The sequence below is a fragment of the Mizuhopecten yessoensis genome, unplaced genomic scaffold (genome assembly GCF_002113885.1).
Source record: "Mizuhopecten yessoensis strain PY_sf001 unplaced genomic scaffold, ASM211388v2 scaffold7713, whole genome shotgun sequence".
NCBI lineage: Eukaryota > Metazoa > Mollusca > Bivalvia > Pectinida > Pectinidae > Mizuhopecten > Mizuhopecten yessoensis.
Genome location: NW_018407185.1, coordinates 1,042,063 through 1,060,171, shown reverse-complemented (window position 1 = coordinate 1,060,171; position 18,109 = coordinate 1,042,063). Strand labels below are relative to the sequence as shown.

The following is an 18,109-nucleotide window of genomic DNA, read 5'->3' as shown; positions in this document are numbered from 1 at the left end:
CCCCCCCCAGAAACAGACAAATAAACAAATATATAAATGAATAAACAAAATAAATAAAATAAATAAAATAAATAAAAGACATATGCAAAAAATTAATATAAATAAATAAATAGGAAAAAACTTTGGCAAAATAACGAATTTTTTTAACAAGCATGTAAATAACGAATATCCGGATCGAGTCCGACATTGACGGAATCCTAAACAGCATACATTGTAATACATAAAGCTATAATTACCTGCAGGCCATGGTGTCCAGTTGATCTGATGTTCATGCATGAACTCCCTGATTAATTTCGACTTATGCTTAGGATCGTTGTCCTGCTGAAATCTATGTCCATTAGGAAATTTCCTCTAGATGAACGGAACCAAGTTCTCCCCGAGTATTTTTGTTGCGAAAAAGCTCGACTCCATCACACCGTCAAACATAGTTATTTTAGTCGGCCCCCTTCGACTAATTCCGGCCCAAACATGCATTTTCAGGGGAGGTTTTGGCTTAGGGAAATAGATCGGGCTAGCGTCCTTATGGCGATACACTACCTTCTTGTTTTGATGCAACTGGATTGTGCTTTCGTCTGTGAAAATCACGTCGGCGAAATTGTCATTATTGTTAATGAGATTTTTGCAGAACTCGACACGTTTAACTTTGTTTGCATCCCGCACCATTTGTGTATATCTTGCCATCTTTATCGCTCTCTTGACAGTAGACTTGCTAAGATTAGCACAACTTCTATTAAGTTCAAATTGAACATCAGTGGATGTCATGGTATTTTTAACACTTAATATATCCTTAATTTGGTTGATGTCCATTTCACTGATTTTCCTTGTTTTTCTTAATTTCCGCGGCTTTTCGGACAGCGTCGTGTAACTTCGTATGGTGTAGTATACGGTATCTTTTGAAACGGTTAGTCCATCGAAACATAATTTCTTTTTGATGTTTGAGCCGCTGAGTCCACTTGTATATAGTGCAATTATTCTATCTTGCAACTTATAGTGGACCTTTCCCATCTTGATGATAATCATATAGTGCGCGCTGAGCCAGTTTCCGCATTAAGGCGCTTACCTGTTCACTGAAGACTAGTTCATTGCATAGGGTTGACAGGTAATCGAGACAATTTAAAAGATTATGATCAGTTAAGAAAAAAAGCTCCGGTAATCGATAATATTCATGTCAATGCCAAAAATGCTACTTATTTTTATAAATGTACTAGTTATACTTTTCTAATCAGCTTAAAAAACATAAATCGGCCATACTTATTCACAAACCATTCAACTTGGACTAGTCCAATCAACACTATTATAGAAGCGCGGGAAACTTACACCATCATGTACACTTCCGTAATTTCCATGTTGCGAATCAAACGAGTATATCCATTGAAGTAATACATAGTATACAGGTAGATGGAAAGGTAATGCGATTACCAGTAAACATGTAACCAAATTAGGATCAATCGATTGCCCTGCGGGCAAACAACTTGCTGAACCGTGACTCTACAGGTGTGGCTTGTTCTCAGTTCCCTCACTTTTTAAAATGACATTGGGGAGATTTACCTGTTATTACCTGTGTTTTTTACCTGTGATAAACCCTTCTATCTAAGGGTGTTCTATCTTAGTTGAAAACTGATCATATTAAATTGAATAATCGTCATATAAGATTTTTAAGATTTTTATCAATTTAACATATTTCAATATTAATTATATAAATTAATATATATATTGAATATATACATTCTGTAGTCCTTGTGGTGCTGATATGACATATGATAATATGAAATGTGTTATTTCATTTTTTAATAGTTATGTACATGTTATTAAAATAATATGAATAGTTATAAAATGAAACTTTTCTTTATTATTATAACATTTAATAAGATGCCTATATGCTTAGTAAGAATGGTTATGTGTGACCAAGAGTGTGGTGTTTAACAGTTGATAATTAAACTTTATTTTTTTTTATCTAAATTCATAGAAGAATATCATAACTATAATCAGAATCAATTAATAAATTTAATTATCCAAGCTATCATTTCCATCCTAGTGAACTAGAAGTGTTCAAGGCCTATGTTAGTGAGATAACAGATTTTCAGATTTTTTTTTCATATCTAGGTTTGTAACAAGAGGTCAATAGGTATCATATTCATATATATATGGCAAATAACAAGGCATAAAGGCTACAAACTAATTACATACATTCAATAGCTTTTCAAGTTTTTCTAGAAATTTGCTTACATTTTTTAAAACTTTTACATTGCATATAGTAAATAGTCCACGCATTCTAATAAGGCTAGGGTAAGTATAGTAGTAATTTGGAATAACTAGTTGTCTTTGTTTAACAGATACATGTTGGCACTTAAATATATATCGATATTCATCACCAATTTCATTAAAACAAAGATTTCAAGTTCTGTTTTCTTTGGGTATTCCAATCCATCTTCCAGTTTCTATAGGTAAGTCCATATTTAAAGTTCTAAACTTAACAATAACTTGTCTTTCTTTTGGCTTTAGTTTCACAAAGTAATTTTCAAGTTCAAAAAATGTTTTAAAATTGGAATAGGTAGATCCTCATGAAGAGCTCTCGATATCGTTAAACCATTTTAAGATAAACTGATCTTGTAATCTTTGTTTCACAACAAGTTTCAAATAGTCTCCATTAAACGTACATGTTTTCTGATATGCCCTGATAAAATTTAAACCTGTTTGACGATTGAACTGAAACTTTGTAGGAATGATCGACTCATGGTCCTGACAAAATGTCGTTATTTTGCGGGTCTATCAGATATTCAATATGGCTGACACTATTTATTATTATGTGAGCACTTTCCCAAAAAGCCAAAGGAGGATTTTTAGTCTGGGCAACCCCATCACTCTCAAAGATTTAAGGAATACGGCTTTATTTACAGTATTCTGTTATCAATACCCAATATCTCAGCAATTCAAACATTCATATTCAATTGGTTTGATATCTATTCCGTGCATTATCGCTGATAGAAATTATTTACTCATTAATTAATATTGTTTCCTGTATTCATAAATGCCGTCTTGGGGGAATTGGGGCATTTTTTGCCATAGCTCTTAGTGGCTTACAAAGTATACGTATTGCTATATTTGACTGTAAACTCTTACTATTTAGTTATTGTTATAGTTCAGTTTCATGTTATTGCCATGCAAATGGGTTGGGCACAAGTTCTTATATTAAGCCCTTTATTATTATATCTATATGATTGTATCTTGTGTACATGATTAACTATATGCAGTAACCCTTTGGAGAGAATAAGTGTTTATCATTTAGTTTTATCAATCATCAGGCGCGTAACAACCTATGTAGCAAAAAAGCCCGGGCTTACACATCATTTTAATAATAAAAAAGCGACAAAGACAATATGATACAAACTATTAAAAAGCAAAATATTTGTAAAATAATAGGGGGAAATGATATATTCTTGCTTTAAAATGGCCATTGAAACTGATGCCAGAACACGGGAGAACGCGTCTCAGGCGTTCTAGAAAACAAAATTCTCCTGGGGGAGACCCCCATGACCCACATCGATGGGAAGGGGTAAGACCCCCTAGCTTTTGCTAATCTGTGACATTATATAGGTCTATTAAGAATTTCACATCATAGATACACGTAGTTAGATACATTCATTTTTCCCCGTCATGAACTTATAAAGTATGTTTTTAAGAGTAGTCGGTCCATGGTCTATCTTCAGTAGGGCTCCTGGATATATATGTAGATCTATACATATATCTAAACATCGATATAGGAGCTACCGTCATCTTATGTTCTGAGAAATGTTGTTGATATAAAAAGGGTTTGGTGGACACAACAGCAAAAAATCTGTTATCCGTTCATATTGGCTCCGACATTTTAAATATCTAGTTAATTTAGATTCATCAGGAAAGAGATATGACGCAACGGATATTTTCGAGGAATTCCAACAATCGACACATTTTTGTCGGAGAGAAAAAAAGGAGAGCTGTCTTTCGCATTTGAAATACATTTGAATTTCTGCGATGCTTTCCAATAACAAAGTGAATGAATCAACCAAGAGTGTTGTCTGTAAAATAAATTAAAACACTCAAAAATGTATCCAAAAAGCCACCAGATGGCACAACAGAGCTTCTAGATCTAAAAAAAATCCGAGGGGGTATGCCCCTGTACCCCCCTAGAATGGCTTCGCGCCTTCGGCGCTCGCATTCGCAACTTCGGTGCGACTTTCTGCAAGCCCAGCTACGCGCCGGCCTCCCATACCCTCCCCCTCCTCGCGCTACGCGCTTCGGTGTGTTGCCTTCGGCAGCACATTTCATCATTGGGCTTACACATTGAAAACCCGTTTGTTACGCCCCTGAACATACCCCTAAAAATTATTAAAACTTAAAAAATATATATATCCAAAAAATGAGTACCCCTAACCTAACATAATAATTTTTTTTTTTTTTTTTTATCAAGTGTCACATATTGATCTACATATAAAACAGATAAAATGTACATAAAATTAGATCAATATCCGGCCAATGAGACACTTACTTTGTTCTATGCCGTCTTTGCGTATTGCAGAGTTATCTTCTCTTGGGAGCAGGTATTGAATGTTACGTCAACTGTTTGTGAGAGTAACGTCATCAATTTTTGAGAAAACGACTGTGAAACCAGTGAAGGTAGTGACGTGTAATTACCTGTTACCCTATAACAGAGACTATACTTTTAGTTCACAGTGTCCGACTGTCCTTTTTCAATCACGTAGTTTTATTTATTAAAAAAATAAGTATAATGTAAAAATATTCTAACTAATTAAGTGTTTATTTCACTCACATACATTGTTTGGGCAACGACCCATCTGTTTCGAGATTACTATTTAGAACGTAAACAGCAAATATAACCAATATAAGGTAGGTAATTTTCACCCAAGAAGTAATTTCTAACAACATTTTATATATAAGTTTCATTCCGATACATTTAGCAGGAACATGTACACATCTGTGTGAATTTATTTGTTGATCTCTGTACTCGAATGAAATGAAAAATGCCATAGGATTGGGCATCAGGCTTGGACTTCTTCCTCATAAAATATAGAAACATAGACCGGTATAGCTCACTGATACATGTAACCACAGAAAATATATATGAGAATCCTATGAAAGAGATTATAACCAAAGATTCTGCTTTTTTTTTTAGACAATGATATTGATTTCATTTGCATTTGGTGTTTTTTTTATAAAACTCATCGCAAAACATTCTACATGAAACCTAGTGATTTAGATCGTGTCGTTTTTAGTTCCTGGTCAGTTAAAAAGATGCAGGTGAACATATTTTAAATATTAAAAAACACAAATAGTTCATTCGCAAGACTTTTCAATGACGTGTACAATTGTATACAGGTTCATAAAAAATAGCATACAGTTTAGGAAATTTCCACTGTAATTACATTCTTAATTCTGATACACGTTGCTATATTTGATCACCATTTTCGTTCACAGATATATTTTTACTTGCAAGGTGTATTATAGAGTCATTTCTAATAAATCGTCTCCTTATTAGCTCACCAGGTCCAAAGGACCAAGGTGAGCTTATGCCATACCGTGGCGTCCGTCGTCCGTCCGTCGTCCGTCCGTCAACAATTTCTTTAAACGACTTCTTCTTCTTCTTAACCACTTATTGGAATTTAACTAAATTTAACTGGAAGCATCCGTAGGTGGTGATGATTCAAAATTGTACAAATGATGGGGCTGACCCCCCAGGGGGCTGAGGGCTGGGCCAAAAGGGGGCAATTTGGCTTTATTGCTATAAACAACTTCTTCCGTAAAACTATACCATGGATATTGATCATATTTGGTCGGAAGCATTCATGGGAGGCAGGGATTCAAAATTGTACAAATGTAAGGTCTGACCCCCCGGGCTAGGGGTGGGGCCAAAAATATTTTTTTTTACTTTGAAATGGTTGAGATCCCCACCATATTACCATTTATACAATTGCTGAGTATAACGAGAGGAATGCACATTTGCTTCCAGGATGGCTCTAGGGTCTGGCCCCACCCTTGGAGACTTAACCCCTGGATCATAACTTTGAAACGGTTCAGATCCCAACCCCAAAACTTTGTATACAATTGTTGGGCATAAAGAGACGAATGCAGTCATGGTATTAGAATTGACCCAAGGGTCTGCCCCACCCTTGCAGACATAACCCCTGGGTCATAATTTTGAAACGGTTGAGATCCCCACCCCAAAACTATATATACAAATGCTGGGCAAAAAGAGACAAATGCAGTCATGATATTATAATTTATCCTAGGGTCTGGCCACAACCCTAGGGACCTAGTTTCTGAGTCACGGCTTGGAAACAGTTGAGATCCCCCCCCCATAACCATACATAAAATTGCTGGGCATAAAAAATCAAATACAGATATGCTACAAGGATTGGCCTTGAGGTCTGGCATATTCCCTTGGATCTCCTTTGGAGAATATTTTGTCATGATTGCTTAGATATCCAGGTGAGCGATACAGGCCCTCTGGGCCTCTTGTATATTGTACAAGTTCTAGGTCAACTGACCCTAACAAGCGGTGCACGTACGTGCCCAATTTGAAAATATAACACGTGTGGTATGCATCTGTTGATAATATTTGTTTAATATTGGAACAAAATTTGACGTGGTTAAAAATAGTGTTGTCTAAGTCCGTGATAAAACTGTTCAATTGATTCCAGAAGTCATGTTTGTATTGGTTTTGATTTCAATTTTATGTCGCTATGTTTTATCGAACAAAAATTCGCACATGTAGAGCAAACAATAACATGATGATGGATCTTTAGTGAGAAATGACTGAAGGTTTAGTAGCCCAGAAGACGACCTGTAATCTGAATATTACAAGGAAAAAACCCCACTTATATGCAGGGATATGTACATTAAAAGTGAATTTAAATTCCAAGTTAATAATATTGCCTCGTGCACATATAGATCGAATACCTCAACAATATCTTATCCCTCGCGCGCTTCCATCTGGGCCAACATACAGGTAACTTGACTAACTTCGCAATTGTAAAACATACGAAGATCTTTATAATATTGGTGTTAAATCAAGTCCTATCGAGGGATATCAACCACTCTTTCAATTTCTTTGGCCAAATGTACTTCACAAGTGCTGTAAACTATATTTCTCGATCTCTTGAATTTAATATTGTTGTAAGAATTAAATAAAATTACGTTTTCATGACATGTCTTTAGCTCCACCCATTTTTGATTTGGTAATCAGTATAGGCAACCAATGGTAAACTCCGAATTCACTTGGCTGCTGTGAGTCGCTACATTGTTTGTCTAGTGTCACTGTGTCACGTCAACACGATACATGGTTTTGATTTAAAAACATTTTGAATAATTTTCACCTTTTAAATACATTGTGTTTTGTAATTTTTAGACAAAAAATGAAATTGTAACATCGTTTGTTATGTGTCAATTTCATATGGTATTTAATAGTATGTTACATCGTGTATGCATTCTTTTGTAAAAACTGTAACAATACAATCTGCAAAGATTACACTATATTTGATAAATTGAGATTTATATAAAAATTTGAATCGTCTCTAATCATCGGCTATACGAGACATACATATACTGTATGATTCATAAATGAAATACTAGTCTTCCATATTGTGTTTAAACAAAGATTCTGTTAGTGTGCACTGTTCAATGACATAGGAAGTGGCGTAATATATATACATTGTTGCGAAAATCATTGGCGGACAGATGAGTAACTCCGCCCTCAGTTTGACTGACAGACTAGGCATGGAAAATACTAGCAAAATGTGAATGGCTGAAGTCCACGTGCACTAGCTGTTTTTTTAAAATTATTACCGCTTTGGTGCATGCTCGTCCGTGCGCGCGCGTGCGTCCGTCTTGTATGTTTACTTTTCACATACATGTATAAAATATTACAGTATACGCAAATGTAAATTATTTGAAATTAAATTTCGACTTTTCTTCAATCGGTGCATCGGAATAGTTAATGTTTTGGCTCTACTGTACCTAAACTTGTTTTGAAAGGTACTCGATCTTGTGTGACTACATGCAGAGAAGTGAGAGAATCTCTACCAATAATCGCCCCATTAAAATGGAATTAAATGACATTAGTTTCGTATACGTTAACAATATAGCAAATGGATTGTCACAATAACAGTAATATTAGATAACAGTACTGAAAAATAACCAATTCTGTCTATCGAAACTTCGATTTTTTACACATAATAAAGCGAGTGTATGTATGAGCTGTATTTCAGATTCCATATTCAGGAATTACCTTTTCTTAGTATGTATAAACTTGTACAATTAATATGTGTTGATAATATTATTGATCAGCGTAAGCTGACTAGATGTATATTTGAGTTTAATAAAGTAAGAATGTGACTTAAAACAATTTAACACATGTACATGTATATCAATATAATACCCATGTATGTGTTAATGATGATGATGATGATGATGAATACATCATTTGCAAATTAATTTGATCGAATAACTTGATATGTGTTACGTACCACTCGACAACCCGTTAAATGTAAAGTAAACATAGTTTTTTGTGCTACATGTAATTAAACCATGCGCACAAACCATTTGTTAATATGTTAAATTGAATAAATTACTAATGAAATCATTCAAGCGGTTAATTTAAGAAATTTTAGTTAAGAACCAATTTAATACGATATACTGTATTTTTTTTCCAGAGCAAGACGGGGAAACCGTTATCCACGGTTTCAGGAGTGGTGACTCCTCCATGTTTTTATAGCGACTCGGACGACGTTGCTCCAGGTTTCACGATGGCGAGCATCATCACGACATTATCTAGCTTCATGACCGCTATTGCTGACACTGCCACCATCACCACAGCCGCAACCGTCCACAACACCATACCCTCTGTTACCTCTGTCGCCAACAACACTAGACCTTCTGCTGCCGCCAACAACACCGCCAACAACATCAGACCCTCTACTGCCGACCACAACACCAGACCCCCTGCCGACCACAACACCAGACCCTCTACTGCCGACCACAACACCAGACCCTCTACTGCCTTTGCCGACCTCCTCACTAGACCTTCTGCTGCCGCCAACAACACCGCCAACAACACCAGACCCTCTACTGCCGCCCACAACAACATACCCTTTGCTGCCGCTGTCGACCACAACACCAGACCCACTGCCGACCACAACACTAGACCTTCTGCTGCCGACCCCAACACCAGACCCTCTGCTGCCGGTTCCGATGTAACGCTCCAGCCAGTGAGACATATGCAAGGACTTCCTAATACAGATGTGTTATCCTTCATGAACGCTATGTCGCAACAGGTTGCCAATTTGCAGAGATGTATGGAAACATTTTCGCGGAAGACGGACACAATCAACCAGCGACTGGCAGAGTGCATCCGTGACCTATCCAGAATCGAGGGCAAGGTCGATGCCATATCTACTGCTACCATTAATCCACCAGCAGACAGACCGATCACGGAAGCAGCGGAACAGCATGACGTGCCGGAGCAATTCCATATACCGATGGAATCCTTGATGGAGATGCGACAAATGTCGGGAATTTCGCAGCCCAGCTTACGAGGAGGCTTTTTCCAGAGTTGTTCGGACCAACTGCATTGAGGCTTTTGTACAACTGGTATGGCGGCGGTAAGCTTGGGAAACAGGAACTAGACCCACAGCGGAAGTCAGTTATACAACGGTACGCCTCACAGATGTTTCCAAGTGTGTCCTCTCGTGAGGCATGGAAAGACTGCGTCGTTCCGAAAATCAACGAACTCCTGCGACGAACGGATAGGGCAAGGACTGTTGCACGGGTTCCATTCCATAACATCCACGGACAATCCCATGCCATTGGAATGACTATGACGACGGAAAATACTCCACCTGCGCCGACACCAAGACGCCCAGTAGCAGTACCCTGTTACAGCTCCTCCACCATGACTCCCACAGGGCCCAGTTTTTACACGCCACATTCGGTACCCCAACGACATCTGCCATTTTACGATTATGGACACACAGAGGATATGGACAATTACTGATAAGACAGTTGGGATTATGTCAAGTTAACGTCACGCTACCACAATTGGTATAATTTTGACAGCATTTTAGAGATCTTTAAAAAATCAGATCTTGAATCTGGAATGTAATTTGTTTTAGAAAATAGAACACTAAACTTGTGAGATTTTGGCCGTTTTTCGACCGTAAACACATGTATACCCAAATTGTTACACCATATCACAGGCTATGGAATTTGTTTTTATTTTACAAATTGAATTGTCGATTACAACAAAATATATTGCTTTTAAAGATACCATACTGAACTATTATTGTATATATTCACTTTTATATTATCCGAATATAAGGACCAGAAATCAACATTTAAACATGCTTATATTAAACCCCTTGAAAATCCTCCAAAATTTCGTCCACGTACGTCGTTTTCTGATATGATACTACAGATCATATGATAATGACAGAGCATTGTCTGTCGTATATATTTTCATGTTGACATTGTATTTCTATTTTTTTTTTCGTTGGTTTTCAAATACCAAATTAACTGACAGTCCTTTTTGCTTAATAATTGTAGAATTAACTCATTTTAATTATTGAATTACAGAGGAAATGATCTACATGTACTACAAAGAATTTAAATCTTTCGGTTAGCAAACAATGAGCAACTCCAAGGTCTACTGTATGTATAGGTTAGCAGATTCACAAAAACGTGCTATTCGGGTGTAAAATTAGAAAAAATAATAACGAAATTATAAAGAAATTAAATTGCAAATTTCTTATTTTCGGAATAAATAAGATTAATACTTTTGATTTGAGTATTTGTTCGTGTGAGTTCCTAAAGAAAGACAAATCAGTGTGTTGTGATCATTGCGTCATTATTAATTTCTTTTCCTGTAATTTCAACTGATTTTTTTCAATTTCTTATTATGCAGGTAATTCGTCATTTTGCCTATACATCGCTACATGTTTATGTATATTTTTCAGGTTATCAATTTGTTATTTTTGAAGTAAATTGTAATATGTTGTTCCTTGTTATTTTTGCAATAAAATTTCATTTTTCCGCATCTTTCTTTAACGGTTTCTTTATCAGCCCACCATCAACAGGGCCCGGTTGTTCCAAATGTGATAAGCTTAATCAGTGATTAGTGTAAACTTTATTTTGTGTGTGTGTGTGTGTGTTTCAAACAGACGATCATTAATTGAATTAAAACTTTCCATCTTGCAAACATTTTAACATAGTAAAATAACAACGATATTCTACCTTGTAATGTTAACCTAATTATCAAAGGTTTAAAAATGTTGTTAATTGGCATTTATGTAATCGCAATCAAGATAACATTGCCGAGGAGTTACCTCCCGTCTCTTGTTAGTATGTTGTTTGTGTATCGTATACAGACATGTATATGTTACTTTCTGTGTTCTGTATGCATGTCATGAGGGATCACTCTCCACATATGTATGTAATATTATGTATTATATTTATGTATGCCTATGGGTCGTAAGGCCCCCGGAATAAAACTTGATTAACCTTATCACCTTTTGAACAACTGGGCCTAGATGTTATAGTCAAGGTTTAGCCACTGGACACCGCCTCAACTACGGTTACATACATTTAACGAAATCAATCATCCACTCTCAACTGATTTACTTTTGTTCGGTAATAATGAGCTTACAGATGACGAAAATGCCTTAATTTTTTCATCTGTACAAAACTTCATCCATTCTAAAAGATTTGACTTTGACTTGACCCCCCCCCCCGTACCCTGTACCCCTTTTCTTTTACTCTCATTTCAAATATCCCTTGAACTACGTTTAACAGTAAGCTACTGTTTAAGTGTTTACATTTCTTTTCATAGAATTCAGTAACTATACCATCATGCCCTAAATTAATGAGATACATTCTCGGAAACGGATTTATATAAGTTATTTCAACTTGTTTCCGGATCCCATTCCTCTATACTTTGTATGTAATGCAACTTAATTTGGAATGAAATAAAGTTTATATTAAACAATTGTCCATGATTAGTCGTCACTACATCCGTCCGTCGTCCGTCCGAAAACTATCATCTCTTGTGGGGCCGCGATGGCACAATCGGTAGTGCGTTAGTCTACTTCACCTCAGGTGATGATCTGAAATGCGTGGTCCGACGCAGTTTTAAAAGTAGTTTTAAAAACTATTGAAATATTATATCACTTACTGATCGAGAAGAATTTGTCTTTAATCAGTAGCGTGCAACAAATATTAACCCAGTCTAAACATAGATTTAACATGCATATGCTTACAGCGGATGGTCGTGGTCCCTAACGATACAAATCAAATTGTCGCCCCTCCCCCATTGACTGACCAGTCCATACCTGAAAAAGTCTTATCTACCTGTACACACTGTATACAAACCCCCTGATGTGGTAATGACCAAGTCTACTAATTATAAGCGAAGTTAATAAACGTTACACAATAATTTCTTCGCACACGACAGTTATCAGCTTTGAAGTTACTGTCATAAAAACGTGCTCATCTGTTGTAACACCTGTCATTGAAAAACAGTAGGGAGTATAAAAGTCTTGAGTCGAACACATTCGAGCTGTACTTCATGGGGCGCAAAATGATGTTAAAAGGACAATAGTCTGTTGTAGAGGAGTTAACCTGTACTTACCTGTATTTTGCTTTCACCTGTGGAAGCATGTGCTGTCTTAGGTATTTAGTTATCTGGTGTAATAAATGATTTCATATTGGATATTAGGATTTTTTTCAATATAAATATCATATAAATAATTAAACATGTCAACAGCTAAAATTAAAGGATATGTATTTAATATATTCAAAAATACATTTGTTCTCGTAGCAGCGTCGTAATAAAGGCTCTACAGAACTTATGTTGAATGTAGATGTTTTCAATTTAATTTACACAGTATATTTCTAAACTTTGAAGAAGTTGGTTTTGTGTTGGAACGTATCATACGCGTATCTTGTTACGTGGTAATTACTTGTTACGTTCTATGAACACATTAGGTTAATTTTATTACAGGAACTACCCGTATAAGCACAAGTTTGTTTTAAAACATCACGGTAATAACCTCAGTCTCTGTCAACTTCCAATATAACGGTGTTCGAACACTGGCCGGGTGAGTCATATATTCATCTACAGAATTAGATATCCTTCTAAAAACATTTTTTTCTGTAACCCGTCATTGTTTTTCTTCACATTCTTGGTGTACATTCCGGTAGAATTTTTTTATCGTCAAACACCTAAATTGCGTTGATCAATTACTTTAAAAAATCCACTTCATCATACAGGGCGCCCATTTGCTTTGTTTTTATCATAACCAATTGAGGTGATAAATTGAAGGAAATACCAAAAACAAGATCTATATTGAACATTGAAAACGGCCGGTACAATAACAAAGAAAGGAAAACAAATGAATGCGTTGTGTATGTGATGAAATAGAAGATATTTTTTTTCATACTTATATGTGAATACTATATACTGATCTAAGGAAGAGACTAATTCAAAATATTACTATAGTCGACCTAGCATGTTTAACCTTTATTCAATGTTACCAAATTTAGCAAAATTATTAAAATGTCTAAGAGTAATATAGATGTGCAGATCCGGGTCACTGGCTATCAATGTCAGTCAGTTGTAGGGGTGTGGCTTACCATTAGTCCATTATCGAGGATCCAGCGATCAACCCGTCACGGCCGACTGCGTCAATGATTGTGTACACTTGTGTGTCTTACCACGGAATTAGATTATTATTGTTATCTAAGTCCGTGGTCTTACTCTATGTGCTTTTTTTTTACATTGTTTGTGGATTTACCGCACGAAATGACAATGAACGCACTGTTGTTTATCTATTATTGTAGAAAATACAAAAATTCCTGGTACACTTCTTAAACCGACCCAGTTTTGTGTTCCGAATGTGAAAACCGGCCATTACCTCAGCTAATGTGATTCAACACCCGTGTCGTAAGCCTAAGCATTGTTCCCCGGGTCATACGCAAGTGATAGATATATTTGTACACAACACCTACCCGATATGGTGGATTTTTATTCAATCAAATCGTGAACTTGTGTATAATCAACACAGTTAAGATGAAAAAAACAACAAGCCAAATTGTCAAGCTTCATTGAACGGTACGCTAGTCAAAGTTAAGTTTCTTACAAATCTACATTCTATACATTCCATTGCCAATGTGTAAGCGTACCTGTTTACATATGTAATATACAAAACGTCATCCGATCAATTACCTCCTGTGCATAACTGATCAAATTAGAACACTTCCTCCAAACCGAACCCTCTCTAATCCGAGTAAATATCCATATACCATGTATGATCGGGTTAGAGAAATTCCACTGTGCATAAAAAACGGACGAGCTATATATACATACAGAAAAACAGTCAGGCAATACACATAGTACAGAACATAGGGTTCCCAAGTCTCTGTGACAGGTACATGTCGTAATAAGTTTGTTGCCTTACCGAACAATATGCAAAATATTTCTGTTATATCAGTATAACAACTTTATTACATATTTGTATTACAGTAGTAGTTATAAACTCGCAACAAATAGAGCAAAGTAATGACCTAGAATGTTTCATATTCAAATGCGGCAAAATGGGAGGTATATTTCTATAAGTTGGTTGTTTTTAATACGATACTCTTAATTCAAGTGCTGATAATTAATTTATCCCTCGCACGTACTTAGCCTAATCGAGGTCCGGTAATCGGAACACGATCATAAAAGTAATGGATGATATTGGACAGTACCAAATCTTGAAATCAAGGGATTTTGACATTTTAAGTTGGTTGTGGCCATTCCTTATATGAAGCGATCATACTACAGATGACGCATAGGAAGTACGTGTAGTATAACCTTATAATCTTATTAATCTATATAATTGGTAACTATTAAATTTTCCTTTGTTATAAGTGTGATTTATTTTTTTATATCAACACTATTTTTTTTTACTGCACCATCTACGAATTGCTCAGATTCATTGTCAGACTATATTCTTTTTACATATAACCATCGCATTGGTTCACATCACAACGAAACATTCAAGTCATGACAGATGGTTTGAAACATGTACATGCAATGTAAATTTTACATTTCCATATACGTGTATGCGTAATCTTAAGTTGACAATGCGCTCAAACAACAAGTCTCCGAAAAAGATACAATGTTGTACACTGCTTCTGAAATCAAGGACGACCAATCGACGAGCCAGATGCAGTGAGTGACACGCTGAAACAACCGTTCGGTTGGTGGGCGTGTTCTTTTTGAACACGGCTTGTTAACGCCGTAACGATTTTTATCTCGTCGTGCTAGCACAGGTAAAACCGGTCAGCGTAACCGTGACCATTGGGGCTTCATCATCATGATTCGCGGAGGACAATCTGCTTTGAAGAACCGCGGTGTAGCGATCACCGCGTGTTTTGGTGACATGGCCACGTGACATTTGTCATCAGGTATCGCGATGACGCCGTTTTCAAGGTCCATGATGTCGGTTTTGGGTGACAGGCCACCGCGATCGGCCACCCAAACAGATAATTGGTCATCAAGTGAACGCGACGGATTAGTAATTCCCATGGACCGTACTGTATATATATATCATTTCTGACTTTACGTGTTGATTTGTTGTGATCAAATCGTTATTTAGAATAATAAATATGATATAATAAATCAAGCTTTGAGAAATACAATAAAAAACTCATCGTTGTGTGTGATATATTAGCTGTTAGAGGTATGACCGCATGGTAGAAAGTAGACTGGCTACCAGCCCCTCGGCTTTTATGAAGTATTTCCCGGCTGCATTTTACTACTAGCTTATCTCCCCCTAGTTTGAGAACTTAGGAATCAGATATCAAAGTGATATCCAAACTTATTAGAGTTTATTTTACATGTGAGGAAACTACTTTTACAAGATGCTATATGGCACACAATAGGTACAATATCAATAAACTGTTTCTAAGTTTATTACTTGTTAATTATCATTGAATGTTTTAGTTCAACAACAGAAACAAAACATTTTGGATTTTAAAAGAAAAGAACTTTTGTTATCTTCATAACCCGATTGCGGTTGGTCGGCAAAACTTCCATGGTCTTGGACAACAGACAATATATATGTATATATATCTCAAGGGTATCAAGTGGCCATGTTATGACACGATGTGTTGACGAAATTGTCATCATTATTCTGCACGCGTTTTTCTTGCATTTTAACACTTTCACTATGCGGCATGGGCACCATACATTTCACGGTTGAGTAACTTTAGACACCAGTTTGAGTGCACAGTGACAAAAATACTCGTCTTACCGGTTTCATAATTTAAGGCCAAGCAGTTAAATAATTGTTGCATATTTTGTTACCATGCGTTTCTTTATCCTTTAAGTTTAGATATGGCATGGTAAACATATAAGATGCAAATAATCACATTTTCAACACAACCTACCAATACAAATGTCAATTTTGCAACGCTTAAATTCGAACATCAGAACAATGTTTAAAGGGACATATCGTCAAAAACAGTATTTGATTTAATCAATGTACGTGTTGTCTACACAGACAGTTTTGTTTTCTTACTGTTCCTATATTCATGGTCCAGTTTGACCACTCGATTTTTGATTGGCAAACGAAATTTAATACTATTACTGTTATCTAATGGCCATCACCTCTTGCAGGCAATAGTCATAATGCGTAAGTTACGTTATACTGTTCTTTCCCGTATGGACGTGTTTTCATTTTGCTTACGATTAAATCCTATTAACGATTAGTTGAAAAGTGCAATTATGTTGACTAATAATGTTCTTCAATTTATCGAGAGACGCTTGTACACGAACAGACTATAGCACACCTCTCCGTCCTTTTCAACAGTAGTTTATACCAATATGGATTTCCGACATTTTGGCCCCTATATATTGCATCACCGATTAGTCCTAGAATGATGAAACAGCTGTATATTAATGACATACTGTATCGTTTACCAAACGTTAAAGGTACAGTCACCTGTGTGTGTTAATTACATTCAGTTTTTATGTGATTTTGCAAAAGTTGGTCCAACGTTATTGTTCGTTTTTCACATACAAATTCGTGGCATCGCACTGACAAAACTCATATGGAACACACTAGTACTTACTCCCACCTTAATATGCATATATAAGACATGAGATCTTTAGTTATTGTCTGCCACAATCAATTTTGAAAGTTTTCTAATAGAACGATATTGTGGAGTTTGTTTTTATGTTTGTCTAAGTGATCTTTGCTGTATTTTCAAGGGAGCCATTTTAATTAAATTACAACATGTATGCTACAAATGACTATCAAATTAAAAATTTAAAAAAAGGCTGACTGGTGCTAACAAAGTAATTTTGATCAGAGAGCACCATAAGTTCCTGATAGAGGATATTGATAACTCTATTTATCTTCTGAAGATTCTTCCGTTCCAATTCAGATTTAAAACTCGCACATGTATGTCACTTAATAGCGAATAACCCCACAACACACACACACACACACACACACACATTCAGACATTGTAACTTGATCGGAATTACCCTCTTCAAGCTGGTGACGTTAGAACAATAGACAGGTGAGCGGATTGTTTGATCGAAATACCATAAGCTCTATTGTCAAAACTACCATGCAAAAACTAGACCTACATATGTACCTACCTGTCATGAATTTTACTTTATCGCGTGATTGATGTCATGTGACCGATTTTATATGCTTCGTGGTATTGTGTGTTATTGATAGCATCGGTGTAAAAACCGGAATTAAAAGGACCTCAGTTATGTCATGTGATGTTTTACACTTGTGTCATTGGCTGTTTTATTTCAGACCTTCACGGTAAATTTCCATCACGTCATAGCGTGATTACAAATATGCTTAGATTTCTTAAATAGCGTCACTTTGTTGGGGAGAATCAGGGAGATACGTGGTTTCATCTCAATATGGAGGGTTCTCCTTGGAAGGAGGGACTTCAAGTACATAAATAACAATTTGGGTGTTTAAAGACACCAATTCTGAGGATATATGGCTAGTCAATTTTTGTAAAACTGTATATGAAGTCACCACGTAGTTTGTTT

The 18,109-nt window shown here is 36.1% G+C and overlaps 1 protein-coding gene across 1 annotated transcript in view; it reads left to right on the top strand.

The window, feature by feature from the left end:
* Positions 1-10,300, top strand: part of LOC110454171 — a 31,890-nt gene extending 21,590 nt beyond the window's left edge. The window contains exon 2 of the mRNA XM_021503549.1: positions 8,706-10,300. Within this exon, the coding sequence (XP_021359224.1) occupies positions 8,706-9,626 (921 nt within the window). The 3' untranslated portion in view covers positions 9,627-10,300. The remainder of the gene's footprint in view (positions 1-8,705) is intronic.
* The last annotated feature ends 7,809 nt before the right edge of the window (positions 10,301-18,109 follow it).